Source organism: Lagenorhynchus albirostris, chromosome X (assembly GCF_949774975.1).
Source record: "Lagenorhynchus albirostris chromosome X, mLagAlb1.1, whole genome shotgun sequence".
Taxonomy (NCBI): domain Eukaryota; kingdom Metazoa; phylum Chordata; class Mammalia; order Artiodactyla; family Delphinidae; genus Lagenorhynchus; species Lagenorhynchus albirostris.
Genome location: NC_083116.1, coordinates 30,364,448 through 30,384,386, shown reverse-complemented (window position 1 = coordinate 30,384,386; position 19,939 = coordinate 30,364,448). Strand labels below are relative to the sequence as shown.

General features: G+C 37.9%; 1 protein-coding gene across 1 annotated transcript in view; it reads right to left on the bottom strand.

Moving 5' to 3' along the window:
* Nucleotides 1–19,939, bottom strand: part of KLHL13 (kelch like family member 13) — a 72,765-nt gene that overhangs the window by 16,587 nt on the left and 36,239 nt on the right. The window contains exons 4-5 of the mRNA XM_060137593.1: nucleotides 5,305–5,437; nucleotides 4,552–4,748 (exon numbers count right to left, since the gene is read on the bottom strand). Coding sequence (XP_059993576.1) covers nucleotides 4,552–4,748; nucleotides 5,305–5,437 — 330 coding nt within the window. The remainder of the gene's footprint in view (nucleotides 1–4,551; nucleotides 4,749–5,304; nucleotides 5,438–19,939) is intronic.

Sequence of the window (19,939 nt, the reverse complement as noted above, 5' to 3'; positions counted from 1 at the left end):
ACCAAATTCTCCTTAGCGCTATCTAGTTTATTAAAATGACAGCCTGACATCAAGTACAACCAATGCAGAGAGAGAAAGCACGTCCACAGAAAAGGACTGGGAAGAGATCAAACAAGCTACTTTTGGGGGTCGAGGATATAACAGGCATCTTCTCCTGGGCCTCCTTCCACAGGTGAGAACATCACAGGACACAAGGAAGGGACCTTTTGGTTAGAAGAACAAAGGGATGATAAGAAAACTAAAGCCTTTCTCTCCCAGTCTTGTCTCTCGTCGGATGATGAGTGCCATTCGAGGTGAATACTGATGGTGTGTCCAGCTTGGGGAAGCCAATTTTCTTATTCCTTTTCACTTTGAATGCACTTCCTCTGCTGGTTGCAGTATTAGTGATCACAATGGTCTTTGGGGGCGTAAATTGGTTTAGGCCCAGGCTGAGATTCTTCTTTCCCTCCAGAGTCCCAGATGGCAGATGGGCAAGAATGGGCTGGTTAAAGTTATATGCAGGGATGATATTTAGAATATTTGAGTACCAACTAATCAGAATAGATGCTCGATCATAAACAACCGGTATCTGAGTACTACTTACTGAATATCAGCCTTAGCAATAAGGAAAACAAGACTGGTTTGGTGGGGAGGGAAACAGTTTTGATTCGTTGTAAAATTATCTATACAATTTTTTCTTTAATTTGCATTGAACCTCCCCAAAAGCATTACCTGGAAAGAAGTGTTAATTAATCTTAATGGATAAATCCAATTTAGATTAAAGAAGGAATGTGAAATATATGTACTATACAGGAACATTCCCAAAGCTTCCTGCTGCTATCATCACATTATAGCAAAAGAAGCCGTCTTTTCTAATAACTTCTTCTGATTCCCTTCATTGTTGTCTTTTCTCCCACAAATGCACCTCCCTTGTTTTCCAAGGTCTCCCACTCTTTACCCGTCACCTCAATAAATGTCTCTGCACTTCACTGTGATCCCCCCAACCTGATCAGTGACAATAAATGTACAGGTGGAACCAATGATAGACCTGTATCAAGAAAAAAAAATAAGCACTTTAAAAAAATGAGTTTAAAGAAAGACTACACCAAATCTAAAGCACAGGGGCATCTTCATTCTCTGATTAAATATACTTTTATGTAAAAAAGAAAAGGGTTTCTTGCTTACCTTCATTCTGCTCTGTTTATTCTGTATAACTAAATTTAAATTGTAATATTTCCACCTCAATTACAAATGTTCTATTTCAGCAACCTTACATTAAATTGGGCTCTACGGGCTAGTCTGTAATCCTTCATAACAGTAATAATGTGGGGAAAACGCTAGATGTTACAAATTCCAAACGGCAAACAAATGGTAAACAAAAAATTTGACTACAACCTGTTTGTAAATCAGGGAGTGGCTGCATGGGATTTAGCATGCTGTAGTTATGCAGTGTCATAAGACAAAAACTAATGTAACTTTTGTAGGTATGTAACTAAACAAAGGTAAATTTCCATTATCTCCATGATATATGACAGTAAATGTTTTTAGTTTTATAGAAAATTTTACCTAGTCTGCTTTATATCCTTCACTGTCATCCTTCTGTTTTCTTTTCATGCTCCTCTTTTCTATAACTACCAAGAAAATCACTCAGCAAGAACAAAAGTACCAGATACTATAAACTCTAATACTAATTACAACCCTAAGATAAAAGTATTACTGCAAAGGAAGGCAAAGGTCGGAGGGGAGGGGGTTCTTGTTCTATTGAGCCTGATGCTCCCTTATAGAAAACTGGCGTCTCTATCGCACCAAAGGCAAGTGGGGCTTTATTATTGGTTGTTGTGTGTTTTTTTTTTAAGCAATATAGAGTTGTTCATTTTTTAAATTTTATTTATTTTTAAATTTTATTTTTAATTTATTTTTATTTTTGGCTGTGTTGGGTCTTTGTTGCTGTGCGCAGGCTTTCTCTGGTTGCGGCGAGCGGGGGCTACTCTTCGTTGCCATGCGCGGGCTTCTCATTGCAGTGGCTTCTCTTGTTGCAGAGCAGGGGCTCTAGGCGCGTGGGCTTCAGTAGTTGTGGCATGCGGGCTCAGTAGCTGTGGCACGTGAGCTCTACAGCGCAGGCTCAGTAGTTGTGGTGCACCAGCTTAACAGCTCTGCAGCATGTAGGATCTTCCCGGGCCAGGGCTCGAACCCGTGTCCCCTGCATTGGCAGGTGTATTCTTTTTTTTTTTTTTTTTTTTGTGGTACATGGGCCTCTCACTGTTGTGGCTTCTCCTGTTGCAGAGCACAGGCTCCGGACGCGCAGGCTCAGCGGCCATGGCTCACGGGCCCAGCCGCTCCGCGGCATGAGGGATCTTCCCGGACCGGGGCACGAACCCATGTCCCCTGCATCGGCAGGCGGACTCTCAACCACTGCACCACCAGGGAAGCCCGGCAGGTGTATTCTTAACCACTGCGCCACCAGGGAAGCCCTTAATTTTAAAAAAATTTTATTGTTTAGTTGATTTACAATGTTGTGTTAGTTTCAGGTATACAGCAAAGTGAATCAGTTATACATATACCCACTCTTTTTTAGATTCTTCTCCCATGTAGGTCATTACAGAGTACTGAGTAGAGTTCCCTGTGCTATACAGTAGGTCCTTATTAGTGATCTATTTTATGTATAGTAGTGTGTATCTGTCAATTATTATCATATTGAAAGTTATCATTCAAAATTAACATATAAATGCTTAGTGGATGATTTGCTGACTCACATTTTATGTACCACTGCTCCTCTTCATCCACACAAATGGTTAAGTACGGATACAAAAGAACTGTGTTCGAAGCTAATTTTTCTTTCTAGACGCTCAAACCCAAGTAGTGTTTTGGTTATATGAACTATAATCCTACTATATCATTAAAAACATAAACCTATTTCCTCAAAACATTTGGGTTAAGCACACAATCATGAGGCTGTTATATTTTAAAATTATCTAAAATAACTTAGCTTGTGGGAGAAATAAAAACAAATCTACCTTTGAAAAATATTTATATTATCTTGAAACTTTCAGTTCTTATACAGAGGAAAGGCACCCAGGGCTACTGTTTTTCCTGATTCATTTGACTGCTGAGAAGGAAAGGGGTAATAGAGTAAGCCTGAATATTTAACTAAGATATGGAATTCATGAAAGAAGGATAAAGGAAACGTTGGATTTTATATAATCCTTAAACTAATAATCCACCAACTTTTCTCAAAAATTAGCATGGATTCTGAGAGGGAAGATTTCCAACGTACAATCACATAGACATGTCCTAAGCAAACAGGATGAAAGACAAGTAAATAGTATGGTACTAAGAAAAGAGCTGTTTCCTCAAAGCTCATAGGCAAGAAAGTTCTAAAACGAAGAGTGTTGGCATAAACTATAGCACAAGTAAGCTTTGTCAGGGACATGTCTCTTCTCCTTTAGAAACGGGCTTTAGGATATCTGCAGAGACACTAGGAATGAAAAACGTAACCTTTAGGACAATATTGAGTGTTTATAAAAACGAAGAAATTTTCAAAAGGGCAAAAACATAGTTATAATAAATGTTTCAAGGAGGTTAAGGAACCAACATTCGAATTACAGGAAATTTGTCAATATTGCAAAATTACTGTGATATCATCTTGAGATAAACTTGCTTTAAATAGAGTTATCTAGAACAAAATTATTTTTTAATACTGTTATTTTGACGTGTATATTTTTATAACTTCACAAATCATGCTTCACCCAGTTTGGTTCTTTTCTTTCAAACTAAGGAACTGATCACAACGAATATCTTAAGTGATAAGTACAATAGGTCAACAGTGTCTATGGTTAGTGATTAGTTCCAAGGAAATTATGGCACTGTACCTAGTTTGGCTCAGGACAACCACGTATTGCTAAGATCAGTGCAAAGCAATGTTAAGAATTGATAAGTGTAAGCATCAAGTGTTATCAATTTAAGGGTCTCAACTAAAATGAGGCACTGTCCTCAGGAACCGGGTGACTGTAAGCAGTTCACTGATTGGTGGTTGTATGTACCCTCTTTTATCTATTACAAAAGGCTGAAAATGACTCAGTAGGTGATGTGTCTCTATGGAATCAAGACTCATATCCTTACAGATTTACACATCGATGTTACTTCTTCTCAGGATCCAACTCCCATATTTAAAGGAAGAAAAAATGACTGAGTCTATCTTAAAAGACTTCTAGAACCTCAGATTACCTTCCCACAGAATTCCATTTAAGGAACCTGTTTGTATAAAATCATTAAGGTGAATAAAATCAAATTATAATATGTAACGTTAACAAACAGGTTAGGGAATATATCGTTATCAAACACTATTACTGTCTAATGTCATTTGATTACACAGAAGGCTTTTCTTAAATGATTCTATTTTGTAAAAATGCACCTGTAATATTTTCCCATCGACCTGCTTCTAGACCATATACGACATGACACCTCTCTCTAATGGCCAGAGTTTCACCTCTATACAACAGATTCATGAGTCTACTCTAAACAGGCTATGACAGAGTCCACCGCAGGAAAAGATTTGATTTGAAAATGTCTTACCCCAGATATAAGAAATACTTTGCAGAAGTCCAAAACCGGCAGAATCTGTAGAAAACTGGCAGCTTCCAGTGTGTCTTGAAGGTTGTCCATATTAAGAGAAAGCTTTGCAGTGTAAATGAAATCAATAATTTTCCTTAAACCGACTTTGCTCACGCCATGAAGCTTAATGCACATTAAATCTTGTTCTTTCATTCCACCTTAAATAAAAAGACATTCCATTAAATGACCGTGGATAATTTAATTAAGGTCAAACTCACTTCTGCTGCTAACTAGATATGATAAAATCAGGGTAATTTTATTCTGTGCAGCGTTTGTACCAGAGTCAGGTTTCTGCATATTTTATAGTTAAAAGAGAGTACTTAAAAAGGAATATCTCTATACTAATGGAGGTGGTATACGATGCAAGTGCTTCCAAAATGTTCTCCTGTCACTTCAGATCTTTTGGTTGATTAGAGATTGTATTAGTGGGGATTGTATTAATCTCTGATGGCCCATTCAGATATGTGTCTGGGAAAGCAAAGCTATGAGATAAAGGTGGACAGAAGAATAAGAAAGGTACATCCGTTTTCCAGGTTAAAAAAGGGCCACCCACAACTGTACATACCGGGTGTCTATTCCTTTTGAAACTCCTCTTTCTTCTTGTAAAGACACTGACCAAAAGAACTGAATCTTCCTTTACCAATACCAAAGGATTTAAACACATATTTTTCATACTGCTTTAACGTGGAAGCAGAGTTTAGAAAGGCAAGCTACCTGTGAACATAGCCTTGAAGTAATCACTAGCAGAGGCCATCATGACTCTGTGCACAGGGAAGGCGTCATCTGTGTCCCCTGGCATCAGGGTCACGTCACAGAGCAACCCTTCAAGTCGGAGCTGGTCAAACCCCTACAACAAGAACATGAGATGAGCCGCTCGGCAAGGTAAAATGGGAATACAGATCTCTGTGTGCTAGAATTCTCTTGACGTATTAATGTGTGGGGAATATATTTGGAACATAAAGCCAGTAGAATAATGACTCAGAAGAAGAAAAAACTGAACAGCCTACTTGATATGTGGCAATATATATTTAACTCACTGTAGAAAAAAGATAAAATTAAGGTTAATTTGGATTAAGAACAAATAAGGAAAGAGTATATACATTCACTTATTTATATAACCATTGGCTCTCACAGTATTTTGAAAAAAGAATTACCATGTACACTTCCTTTCCCCATGTGCAGAATTAGTTCCAGTTTGTGAAGAAGGAAAGAGTTCTGGAGATGGATGGTGGTAATGGATGTACATTATGAATGTATTTAATACTGCTGAACAGTACACTTAAAAATGGTTAAGATGGTACATTTTATGGTATGCATATTTTATCACAATAAAAAAATGGAGAATAAAAAAAGATTTTTGCAAGATGGAGTCTGTAGTTTCAAAAATGGAAATGTACTGTTATAAAAAATCATGAAGATACTCATACAAATTACTTTTATTTATTTATTTTAATATATACAGCAGGTTCTTACTAGTTAGATTTATTTATTTGTTAGTTTGTTTATTTATTTATTTATGGCTGCATTAAGTCTTCGTTGCTGCGCACGGGCTTTCTCTAGCTGCGGCGAGCGGGGGCTACTCCTCCATGCGGTGCGCGGGCTTCTCATTGCGGTGGCTTCTCTCTGTTGCAGAGCACCGGCTCTAGGTGCACGGCCTTCAGTAGTTGTGGCATGCGGGCTCAGTGGTTGTGGCTCGTGGACTCAGTCTCAGTAGTTGTGGCACACGGGCTTAGTTGCTCCGCGGCACGTGGGATCTTCCCGGACCAGGGCTCAATCCTGTGTCCTCTGCATTAGCAGGAGGATTCTTAACCACTGCACCACCAGGGAAGTCCTACAAATTACTTTCTAATAATATAATGTAATATAATAATGTAATACAACAAGAACTAATAGCAAGGATTATTCTATCCCCTTCTTATTTTAATGACCCCAAATAAAACTTTTATTTAAAGTCGTGTTTCATGGATTTAAGAAGCAAAAGGCACGACATACTGAAGAATGCAGTTTCAGAAATAGTGATCCTGCACATATGTATAATATAAATCTTAGTCTAAACATCTTCTCGTCATAATTTTTAAATTGCTTTTTAAAGAAAATGCTTGAATCTACAGAACTAGAACTTCAAAGAGATAATGTGATCCAGCCACTTTCTCTCTGGAGAGAGATATAAATATTTTTACTCCAAAAATATTTATACATTATACATATACTTTAGAACAGGATTATGTATCATACTTTCCTCTCTCCAACAGTGATTGACATATGTTTTTGTTCACAAATATCAACTCTTTCACAAATGCCCCTTTTCCTTTGTAAACACAAACATTTCCCCACCCCCGCGCCCCCTCAATATTTTCCTTTCTCCATTGCTAAATCATCTCCTGTTCTTGTTATTTAGAGAAGTAGAGGTAAAAAGAGATGTCCATTTTAGGGAACTATTTTCATGGAGAAGGTAGGCAGTGGCTTTTTGAAAATTCACGTATGGAGTCTAAATTGCAGTAAGTTTAAGGGGATTGCCTTTCAAACGTAGGTGAGCATACGAGAATTGGGAAGTCCTGAATGCGACCACTGGGGCTGGGGATGGGATGGCCAAGCCACTGAGGAGGAGGGAACCATCAGGTAGAAGAGCTGAGGGACTAGGATGTTTGAATTCCCCAGTGCTTGGCACACAGTTGGCACTTAACAAATGTTCAGTTAATGCTTGACCAAACAAACCAGACTTTACCCAGAAGCCACCACTCGGTATTAAAAACAACAACAACAGGCTTCCCTGGTGGCGCAGTGGTTGAGAGTCCGCCTGCCGATGCAGGGGACATGGGTTCGTGCCCTGGTCTGGGAAGATCCCACATGCCGCGGAGCGGCTGGGCCCGTGAGCCATGGCCGCTGAGCCTGCGCGTCCGGAGCCTGTGCTCCGCAACGGGAGAGGCCCCAAAAGTGAGAGGCCCACGTACCGCAAAAAAAAACAAAACAACAACAACAACATGTAGAACTTGAATTTTATAACAAGCTAACTAGAAACCAGGAACTTTATTTGTGAACCTACTCTCAATAATAAAATAAATTGTGCCTATAGTGCTTATTTGTGGTAAACTGTACAGGCCAAGATGAGAGAAGAGGAATTGAACCAGGGTTTGGGGGGAAAAGGTTGGCTCCCAAAGGCTTGGCTTTTTTCTCCTTCAGATAAATTTCAGGTTTAAAAAATTTAGATATATGTTTGTTGTAAAAATACAGAAGGATAAAAATAGAAAAGTAAAGTCCGCCTCTTCTACTTACTAGGAGTAACTACTGTTAGCAGTTTAGTATATATACTTCCAGGCCACTTTCTACACATATGGATATAGGAGTTTTTAAAGTAGGATACTACACTTACTGTTACGTATCTTTTTTTGGGGGGCGGGGGGCCCTCCGGGCCGCACAGCATGCGGGATCCTAGTTCCCCAACCAGGGATAGAACCTGCGCCCCTGCAGTGGGAAGCGCGGAGTCTCAACCACTGGACCGCAAGGGAAGTCCCCTGTTATGCATTTTTAAAATTCACCTGGGCTTCCCTGGTGGCGCGGTGGTTGAGAGTCTGCCTGCCGATGCAGGGGACGTGGGTTCGTGCCCTGGTCCGGGAAGATCCCACATGCCGCGGAGCGGCTGGGCCCGTGAGCCATGGCCGCTGAGTCTGCCCATCCGGAGCCTGTGCTCCGCAACAGGAGTGGTCACAACAGTGAGAGGCCCGCGTACCACAAAAACACACACACACACACAAATTCACCTGAGTGTGTAACATGGACAGCCCTCTGTCTCAGTACACACATATCTACTTCATTCTTTTTAGTGGACGCACAGAATTTCATGGGGTATGGGGTCTACCATAATTATTCATCCATTCCTCACTTTTGGTCTCTCAACTTTTGCTATTACAAGCAATGCTGCAATGACCTTCCTTGTACATATATTTACTTGTGTGAGTAGATCTGTGGGAGATATTTCTAGAAGTGGAATTGTTGGTTTAAACAACGCATACTTTTAAAGTTTTAATAGCTACTGGCAAGTTAAAGCATATAGTTTATGTTGGGAAATTTATCATACCTTGGGTACTGGCAAAAAAGAGAGATGTCAAGATACCCATCAGATGAAACTAGGTACAGTATGCCATCTTACTTTATTTTTATTCAGCAAATAACTTTTGAATCTTCCTCTCTAAGGTATATGTGGATAATATCTTTGAAAGGCAATCATGGCTTCTTCAGTCAAAAGCAATGATTTTATCTAATCAGTTATTTTCTTCCACTAAAAAAAAAAAAAAACCCAAAACCTTCTTGGCTCATTTGCTGGCCCTCCTGCCTTTAAAATATTCCTACAAATATTTTATACTGAGAACTGAGTAATGTCAGTAGGCTTCTTTCCTACTATTTATTATTCCTTCTTTTCCCCTTTGAAAAAAGGCATGGCTAATGTTTCCTGTATCATTACCTGTGTCCTTTCTCATTTGGTCCATATTCCATTAAAACTGCTTGTTGAGGTTTCTACTCAATCTTTAAAATCTCGACAGTTCAGCTAAGACACTAGTAGCTTTTACCCTCTTCACAGATTTGATCATTTTGCTTCCATTTGCACTATTAAAAAAAAAAATCCTCTAACCATTCTCAGTATAATCTGGTATCCCCACAGAAAGGAAGCTGAGGCTCCTAGACCACTTTTATCACATTCTGAGTATTTTCTATCCTAAGCTTAATTTATCTACCTTTGGCAAATTGTCCGCTTTTGAGAGGTTTTGCATTTGTTTTCACTGCATGTAAAGTAGTTTCCCTTTCTATACATTTCATAACCTTTATTTTCAAATGCACAAATAATCCCACTATCCAATTCCATATTTGCTAATTTTATTCCTGATTATTGCTGTCCTTATCCAAATAAGATCTGTCAATTCAGACTGTTTTCATACAGACCTAAATATCTTGTTTGCACGTTGTTATCTGTACTATCCCAGCTGTGTCTAAAGAGAAAAAAAACTAAAGTTCCTCTACAACATACTTTGTCGTACAGAAGTACAGTCATTTTTCTAAACAACTTTTATACTCTAATCTTGTGAAGAATGTACACATGAAAAGAAGTGGGGCAGGGGGGACTTCCCTGGTGGTTAAGACTCTGCACCTCCAAGGCAAGGGGCGCGGGTTTGATTCCTGGTCGGGGAATTAAGATCCCACATGCTGCGCAGCACGTCCAAGAAAATATAAAAATAATACAAAATTTAAAAATAAAAATAAGAAAAGGGGGGGTCATTCTCTTCCACAATTCTCATCTGCCCTCTGTACGTCTACCTTTTGCTTTCACTGTTATAATCTTTCCCCCTATTTAACTCTAGGAATATTCTTGAAGATACCTTGCACACTTAAAATGTGTCCTTTTATTATAAAATCATTTTCTTCCACCAAATTTGTACTGATTCCTCTTGCCAGAATTCTATAAACATTTTTGTCTATTTCTGCATGCTAACCCACGATATACAGATACAGCTGTGTTTTATGCAAAATTGCTCAAAGTTTCCCATTAGTCTTTTTGGAGTGTCTTTAAACTGTTTTTACTGCTTTAAACTCAACTTCTTTCTAACTCAATCCTTATCTTAGTTCTCTATTTTTCTATTTTTTTCTGAGCCTTGGGTTCTATTTATGAGGGGATTATTGTCTGTTCTCAATTTCTTTACTCTGTTATTTCCCTTTCCCTCTTCTATTAACATCCCCATATCTTCTTTTTTATTTCTTCTTCACATCCTTTTAGGGAAAAAATAAGCATTAGAAAAAGGTTCTTAAAGAAAAGGTTCTTCTCTTCTCTGTAGTAAATTTACCTAATATATCGAAACTTCAAATACTATTAAATAGAGGGAGGTACATATGTCATACTCTGAAGGACTGAAACATTTTAAATGAGTTTGATAAATTTTTAAATGGTCACGATAAAAGAGAGGAGGGTATGTACTGACATTACACAACTATAATATAGAAACCTGATGAGCTACAAATAATGTATACCAAAAGTTGGTTGGATGTCAATAGCTTTCAAAATAAATAGAATGCTACTGTGGAAAAAAAGGTAGATTGATACTCTCACGTATTAAAAAGTAATCTGATAAGCACATCTTTCCACTAAATTCTGCATTGGCAATAACTTACTAGCAGATTCTACCTAGTTTTGATCAGCGTAATTTCAAAAAGGAAGTGGAGTAAAAAGGAAATGCATCCTAAGAAGAGCAATAAAAATTATTAACTTTAAAATTGTTTTATGAACAAAGATTAAGGAACTAAAAGAAGAGAAGGTAGAGGAATAGGTTTACTCTAATCTTTAAGTAAATGTAATGTATTTGATCAAAGCAATATCACAGTCATGTTTTTATGAGACACTGTTCATTTCAGAGGACAGAAAAGGAACAGATATTAATTAAAACTCTATTCTCATTATATAACACTGCTTGGAGTTTAAAAACTGCTAATGGCTTTCCATCACTGCATTATATCATTATATAAGGCTTTAAAGACTTCTCTAATCTGGCCCCAACTCAACTGTTCAACCTTATTTTTCATCATTTCCCTAAGTATGCTGACCCATCTTATCAGGTTGTTCTCCAGACTACCTCATCGGTAAAAACGCAGGCTTACTCCTTTTCCAGTACCTTTATTTATGCCAATTTATTGTGCTAAATTATGCTATTTTATTCTATTTTTCACATAGAATATCCTCCCTCCTTCAAAGCCGAGTTCAAATTTGACCTCCTATGTAAAGCTCTCTCTAACCAAATCTCTAAAAGACTTAGGCATCTGGAGTCTGTAATTAAATTTAGCATTTAATTACAGCTGACCCTTGAACAACATGAGTTTGAACTGCACAGATCCACTTACATGTGAATTTCTTTCAATAGTAAATATTGATACTACAGTACTACACGATCTGCGATTGGCTGAATCTGGAGATGCGGAACTGCGGCTATGTAGGGCCGACTGCATGGAGGGCTGGCACTCCTGATCCCCGCATTGTTCAAGGGTCAATGTATAGCCCATAGATTTCTGTTTCCAGCAAAGATGAAGTAACAGGGAGTGGATTTACCTTACTTCTTGAAACAACTCAAAATCAGGCAAAATATATAAAAAATAAGAGTTTCAGGCTGGATGAAGGAGAAGATCTGTGAAAGAGGAGAAACAAGTTAGCGGAGCCCCATGATTGTTTATGGCCTGGAGTTTCCAGAGGTACAGGGAGTGGGAACCCAGGCGAAGCCCAGCATTTTCCCAGGGTTGAGTGTCTTAGGGCAGCTGGGTTTGTAGGGCAGAATACAAGAGGGGAGCTCTGCACAGAGAGAGGGCTATGGAGATCTACAAACAATCCCCCCTCAAGTATATAGATGAGTACTGATGAGTGCATTTGTCTGGGGGAAAGAACCACCTAAAAGGAGCACAGGGAACACTCTTCAAGGTTCGCCAAATGCTGGAAACAGATCCTATTCAAACCACAAGACTGGTAACCTCATAATACTAGGGCTTTGGGTAAAGAACTCAAAAGGATTTGTCTCAGTACTGGGAAAAAGTTTGCTCTAGAATAAGTGTGAGGTTCCACCTCACAAAGCTTAAAAATACATAGAAAATACGTTAATGAAAACAGAAGAACTGGGGAAGAAATGAGAAAGGAACGTGCCACCAAACTCATGCTGAGTCCCCACCCTACTCCCTACTTTTCCCCCCAGTGTACCCGAGCCTGGACTTAAGGCATCATATAACCTGGAGGCAGTCATCTGGGAGCAGACTGAGAAAGCTCTACTTCTGGCTGGAAGAGCAAGGAAAGGGATTCTGAAAGCTCACAGGGAGTGGAAAAAGATCCATTTCACTTTTTTTCCCTCTGTTTTCCTCTGAGCCCCAATCCCCAGGCAATTCCAAGGCACTGGTGGTGGCAACAGTGACAGTCGTAACAGTGGTGACAGCAAATTCCTAAAATTCTGAGAGGAACCTTTTTTGATCAGATGAAGTCCCAGCTTTCAGGCCAGAGGACCATAAGGAGAGCCCTACAGAACTGGGAAGTACTGGGGAGATGGTGGAGATGGAGGATCAGGAAAAAGAGACCCCACAAAATTCCACACCATGGAAGACTGCTTAACAATAAAAAGGAATAGACTACTGATACACAAAACAAAGTAAATGGATCTTGAAGATATTACACAAAGTAAAAGAAGCCAGTCTCAAGAGCTCACAGACTGTATGATGTCATCTACATAATATTCTCAAAAGACAAAAACACAGTGACAGAAAACAGATCAGTAGTATCCAGGGCTTAGGTAGGGATGAGTGTGACTACCAAGTGTAACAAGAGAGCATGTTAGGGGCTTCCCTGGTGGTGCAGTGGTTGAGAATCCGCCTGCCAATGCAGGGGACACGGGTTTGAACCCTGGTCCGGGAGGATCCCACATGCCGCGGAGCAACTAAGCCCGTGTGCCACAACTACTGAGCCTGCGCTCTAGAGTCCGTGAGCCACAACTACTGAGCCCATGAGCCACAACTACTGAGCCCGCATGCCACAACTACTGAAGCCCACACACCTAGAGCACGTGCTGCACAACGAGAGAAGCCACCGCAATGAGAAGCTGACTCACCACAACGAAGAGTAGCCCCCATTCGCCACAACTAGAGAAAGCCCCCGTGCGCAGCAACAAAGACCCAACACAGCCAAAAATAATAAATAAATAATACAATAAATAATTTATAAAAAAAAAGAGAGAGTACGTTAGGATAATAGAACAGTCCTGCATCTTAATTGTGGTGATGATTACATGAAACAATATATCTGTGAAAACTCACATATGTATAGATCAATTTAAAAAAATCAGTTTTACTGTATGTTAGTTAAAAATAAAAGTAAAATGATGGCAAAAGATATGCCAAGCTAACACGAATTAAAAGAAACCTGGCATGACTATAATATCAGACAAAATAGATTTCAGAGCAAAGACTATTATCGGTCTGATGAAAGATCTCAGCTTCCTCAAGAAACTAGAAAGAGCAGAGCAAATTAATTCCAAATTAAACAGGAGAATGGAAATAATAAAGATCAAAGTGGAGATGAATGAAATATAAAACAGGAAAATAGAGAAATGTTTAAAAAGCAACCAAAAAGCTGGTTCTTTGAGAAGATTCATACATCTGATAAAACTCCAGCCAGGCTGATTAGGGGGAAAAAAATGGAGAAAATACAAATTATCAATAACAGCATTGAGAGAGGTGATATCAGTAGAGACTCTATAAATATTAAAAGGATAACAAGAAAATATGAACAACTGTATGCCCATAAATTTGACAACTCAGTTGAAATGGACAAATTCTTTGAAAGACACAAGTTGCTAATAATTACTCTAGAAGAAATAGATAAACTGAGTAGCCATATATATACTATAAAACTGAATTTTCACTGGTTAATTCTACCTTACATTTAAGGAAGAAATAGCACCAATTCTACAAAAACAGATCCAGAAACTTAAGAGGCGGAAACATGTCCCAATTCATTCTACAAGGCCATTATTATCCTACCGAAACGAGACAAAGATAATCAAAGAAAACTAAGACCAAAGACCCTCATGACCATAGATGCAAAAATTCCTGCTATATCAAATCAAAGTTAATAATATATAAAAAGGATAATACATCATGAGCAAGTGGTGTTTATTCCTATAATGCATGGTTGCTTTAGCATTCAAAAATCAATGAATATAATTCACATTAATAGACTAAAAAAGAAAAATGATAAGATCATCTCAATAGGTGCAAAAACGTGTTTGACAAAATCCAACATCAATTTCAATTTGGAAAAAAACACACAAAACTCTCAGCAAACTAGGAACAGAAAGAAACTTCCTCAAATCTATACCTAACCTAACATCACACTTAATGGTGAAAGAATGAATGCATTCCCCCTAGTATTAGGACAAAGCAAGAATGTACACTCTGATCACTTCTATTCAACATTTTTCTGGAGTTTCTACCCAGTGCAATAAGGCAAGAAAAAGAAATAAGAGGCATCAGACTAGAAAGGAAGAAATAAAACTATCTTTATTTATATGCAAAATGGTTGTCTATGTAGAAAATCCTAGAGAATCTACAAAAAGGCTTCTAGAACTAATAAGTCAGTCTTTCAAGGTTGCAAGACACAAGATGAATAATCAGTAACAAACAGTATTTTTATATACTAGCAACAGACAATCAGAAATTGAAAGTATGTATTTGAGCATATTTAACTCTCGGTTGGTATGTACTGGTCCTCTCTATCACTTAAAACATGCTAAATATCAAAACAACAAAAAAACTCATTTGAAAGATCAGGGTAATGATACAGTAAAGTGGCCTAAAAGGAAAGGTGGTAGACTCTCTTCCAACTTATATACTAAAGATACACACTCAATTGGAAGTATAAGAATAACCTATTGTACCCTAACCTGAGTACCTGAAGAACTATCCCCAAGAAAAATTATATATTCATTTCCCTATATTCTAGGTGACATTCAGGAAACTGAAATAAAGAAATAAAAAGTATCATTTTAATAAAAACTTCAACAATCTGGATTATTCAAGTTCCTCTTTTATAAAATATAACTTATTCTAAAATCATTATGCCTTTCTTATGCTAATAATATATTTTAAAAGTTGCTTATCTTATGATCATAAAACTTTTAAATAGGGTACAGTTCATCAACATGACACGATCAGCAACCCAAACGTTTACCTTAGGATAAGTATTTCATGAAGTTAGCCCACTGGAAAGCAATGCAGGTTAATTTGTATAGGCTCTTGAGAAAAGCCATTTCTTTAGCAGTCTATTACATAGATAATAACTTGAGATAATACAACCAAATCTGTCATTGACTTTACAACTAAAGTTGAACAGAGAAAATAAATAGGTAAAATGGAGGGCAGTATGGAAGAGCAATCTGATAGGCACCAATCTTAACATGAGAAAATATCCATTAGGCATCTAGACATCTGGAGCCGGGAGGCGTTTTCAAGCTTGATAGGCTGAAACATGGTACTCTACTTATGGCCTCCTTGTCCTAACAGGGATGTTTCCAAATGGCAGTTAACATTTTTTTCTCTTTGGTTCCCCCATTCACCCCCATTTTGACAGGGGAAGGGAGGAAGGGCAGGCAGGCATGAAGACACTCTGTGTAATTCTGTTATTTCTATTAAGAATAAAATCTTTACTATATCATTCGTGCCAAATTATCTTTTAGCCTTTAATATATCTTTTTATATTTATATTCAGTGAAAACTTAATATTTAAAGACATTAAAAAGAGAATAGATTTTAGAGTAAGATTAGAAGAAATACAAATTTACATTTAGAAAACCTGTGTTCAAGTCCTGGTTTTTGTCCCTTAGTGGACAAGTGAATTTGGGCAAGCCTTCTAACTTTCCTGAGCTTCAGTTTCCCAATCTATAAAATGGGGATAATAATTGTTGCCTTTTGTACATCACAAAATTGTTTCACATATTAATGAGGCAAGCATATGTGAAAGTGACTTATAAGTGCTATCCAAATTCATTTATTCCATAAACAATATCAATAAGAGCAGTAAAAAGCATTGGGTACTTCCTCTGTGCCAGGTACTGGGCTAGGCTCTTTATATGTATTATCCCTTTCAATGATAAGAATAATATTAATAATAAATAACAATAATTATAATCTATTGACATTTATTAATCATTCACCATGTACCCCAGCACTAGATCATACGCAGACAGAAACAACAAATTAGACTCTAGATCTTGTGGATCTCACCGATATGTAATATTGATGGGCTAAGAGGGGGGTAAAGTAGAAGCTGCCAACTCTGCCTAGGTTACACAAATTCCAGCTTTAAAAGGCATTGAAATTAGCTGTCAGAAGAACAGATCCATGGGAGAAACTGTTTTCAGACGTCTCACTTTGCAGAATTACCCACTGCATAACTGTAGTGGGAAGAATGTGAGTTTAGGCCGAAACTGATATTCCAGTTTTACCGTTTACCATTTAAGATGGATCGTTATGAATACATAGGGGTTTACCAGACCAAGAAATTTAAGTAAGGGCATTCCAGGGAGAAGGGATGAGTGCAAAGATACTTAAGTATAAAAGAATAACATATGTTTAGAGAATAATGAAAAATCAGAAGTCTTCCAGAAATTTGCCTTGACTATCTGTCCCATTAACTCTACTAAGGTAAAGCAGTAGCAAAGATCATATGGTCGAATGGATAAAGGACTGAAGATTGGCAGAGTAGTTATGGAAGACCAATAAGGGACCACAAAACTGAAGGTGCTGGGAGAAAATACTTGCAAATCATGTATCTGCTAGGGGATTTGTGTCTAGAATATATAAAGAACTCTTACCACTGAATAATACAAAGATAAATAACTCAGCTAAAAAAATGGAGAACTGACCTGAAGAGACAGTTCTCCAAAGATGATATACAAGTGGCCATAAGCAAAAATGAAAAGATGCTCAATATCATTAGCACTCAGGGAAATACAAATCAAAACCGTAAGATACCACTTCACGCCTTCTAGTATGGCAATAATCAAAAAGATAGATAACACGTGTTGGCAAGAATATAGAAAAATTGGAATCCTCATACTTTACTGATGGGAATGTAAAAACACAGTCACTTGGGAAAACACCCTGGCAGTTGTTCAAAAGATTAAACACAATGATATATCACCCGACAATTCCACTCCTAGGTATATACAAAAGATAGATGAAAACATGTCCATACAGACACTCACACATGAATGTTCACAGCATGATTATTCACAATAGCCAAAAAGTGGAAACAACCCAAATGTCCATGAATGGATGAATGGATTTTTATAAAAGTGGTATATCCATACAACGGAATATTATTTAGTCATAAAAAGGAAAAAAGCACTGATGCATACTATAGTGTGGAGGAACCTTGAAAACACCATGCTAAGTAAAAGAAACCAGTCACAAAAGACCATACATTGTATAATTCCATTTACATGAAATATATAGAATAGGTAAAACTATAGAGATAAATAGTAGACTAATGATCGTCTAGGGTTAGGAAAGGGGTTGGGGTAGATGGGGAATGACTACTAATGGATACATACAAGATGATAATATAGATGAAAATTAAAGTTGTTACTTTAAAAAAATGAAGATGCTAAGAAGAGTATGATTTGATGAATCACCATAGTATGGGGTTTAAAAGATGTTAACAACCTGGGATAACAGGGTGAAGCCAAAGGATGGACGTTTTCCATGAGAAGTAACCACAGTTGTAGCAGTAGTAAAGGAGTGAGGGAAGTGAAATAATTCTTGACTTCACCAATTACTACTTAAGCAAACCCTGGTTAATCTTCCTTACTTGAGTAAAAGTATTTTGCACTGCTAACTCCATCATGAATTCTCCCGGAATTGGTTCAGAATTCTAGGAATTCGAGCCTGTCAGGTATCAAAATTATTTCCAGGCACTTTCTTTGACAGCCTAGTTTCCAGAAGCCTATTCAGTGGAGACAGTCTGCTGGAGCAGATCAAGCCAACCAGATGGACACCTTCTTTGGCACACCCATCACTTCTGATCAACATTTCCTCTGACACCTTCCCTGTTTGGCTCAAATGGAAGGAAAATAAGTGGATATTTATTATGCACCTTACTTTCCCATAAATTGTCACATTTAATCCTCACATCCACTACGCACATTACCGATAAGGAAACTGGCCCGTAGGGGATAGAGACTTTCCCAAAGTCACATAACTAGCTGGTAACTAGGATTCCACTTTTAGCCTAAACTCATGTCCTTCCCACTGTGGTTGTGCACTAGGGTATCCTTCAGAGTGAGACTTCTTTAAATAGTTTTTCCCCATGGATCTGTTCCCCTGACAGCTACTTTCAATGCCTTTTGAAGCTGGAGCTTGTGTGATTGCTAATTTTAAAACAATGATAACATTTACACATTAAACACTTCTCTAGCTTGTTCCCTTGACAACCATACACCTAAGATTAGATACCAAAAAACCCCAGTCTCTGTTAGTGCTTGGACTTAAAAAATCTCAGTTAGTGAGAACATAATTTTTAATAGACTATTTTTTTTTTTTTTTTTGCGGTACGCGGGCCTTTCACTGTTATGGCCTCTTCCGTTGCAGAGCACAGGCTCCGGACGTGCAGGCTCCGGACGCGCAGGCTCAGCGGCCATGGCTCACGGGCCCAGCCGCTCCGTGGCATGTGGGATCTTCCCGGACCGGGGCACGAACCCGTGTCCCCTGCATCGGCAGGCAGACTCTCAACCACTGCGCCACCAGGGGAGCCCTTAATAGACTTTTAAAGAGAGCATACAATGTTTTTCAATAGCAATATGGAGTGGTACCTCTACACCACCACAGAAAATATTATAACATAAAAAATCAGTTGAAGAAAGAATGAACTCTCGGGTTACTTTCACATCTCCATTCCTACCGCCAGCCTAGATCAACAAAAGCCAAGCTAAAACGTGACAGAGCTAAGGGTTCTAAGACCCAGCTACAACTGTTTGGTCACCATTATATTTTTTAAGTTAGACACAAAAATATTTCCATAGTAAAAAAAATTAAACAGTGCAGGATTACCCAGAGCAAAGTGTAAGACATCATTCACCAGCCTCCCTAATGTTTCCAGACCTTTTGCTATGCATTTACATGCATGTATATGTATACATATTGTATATTATTTCTACAAATAGACGGGATTATACAATATATATTGCCCTGTTACTTTTTTTTAAGCAGCTTTATTAAGATATAACTAACATACCATACAATATACCCATTTATTTTTTTTAACTTATTATTTTATATTGGGGTATAGTTGATTCACAGTGTTGTGTAAGTTTCAGGTGTACAACAAAGTGATTCAGTTATACATATACATGTATCTATTCTTTTTTAAATTCTTTTCCCAATTAGGCTGTTACAGAATATTGAGCAGAGTTCCCTGTGCTATACATTGGGTCCTTGTTGGTTATCCATTTTAAATATAGCAGTGAGTACATGTCAATCCACCCATTTAAACTGTACAATTCAGTATATGTACAACCATCTCCACAATCAATTTTAGGATATTTTCATCACCTCAAAAAGAAACCCCGCATCCTTTAGCTATCATCCTTATATCCTCTGATTTTCTCCAATTCTGAGCAATACTAGTCTATGTTCTGTCTCTGTACCTTTCCCTATTCTGCAAATGTCGTATGAATGGAATCATATAAAATATGCTCTTCGTGACTAGTTTCTTTCACTTAGCATAATGTTTTCCAGGTTAATCCACGTTGTAGCTTGTATCAGAAATTCATTCCCTTATAGAGCT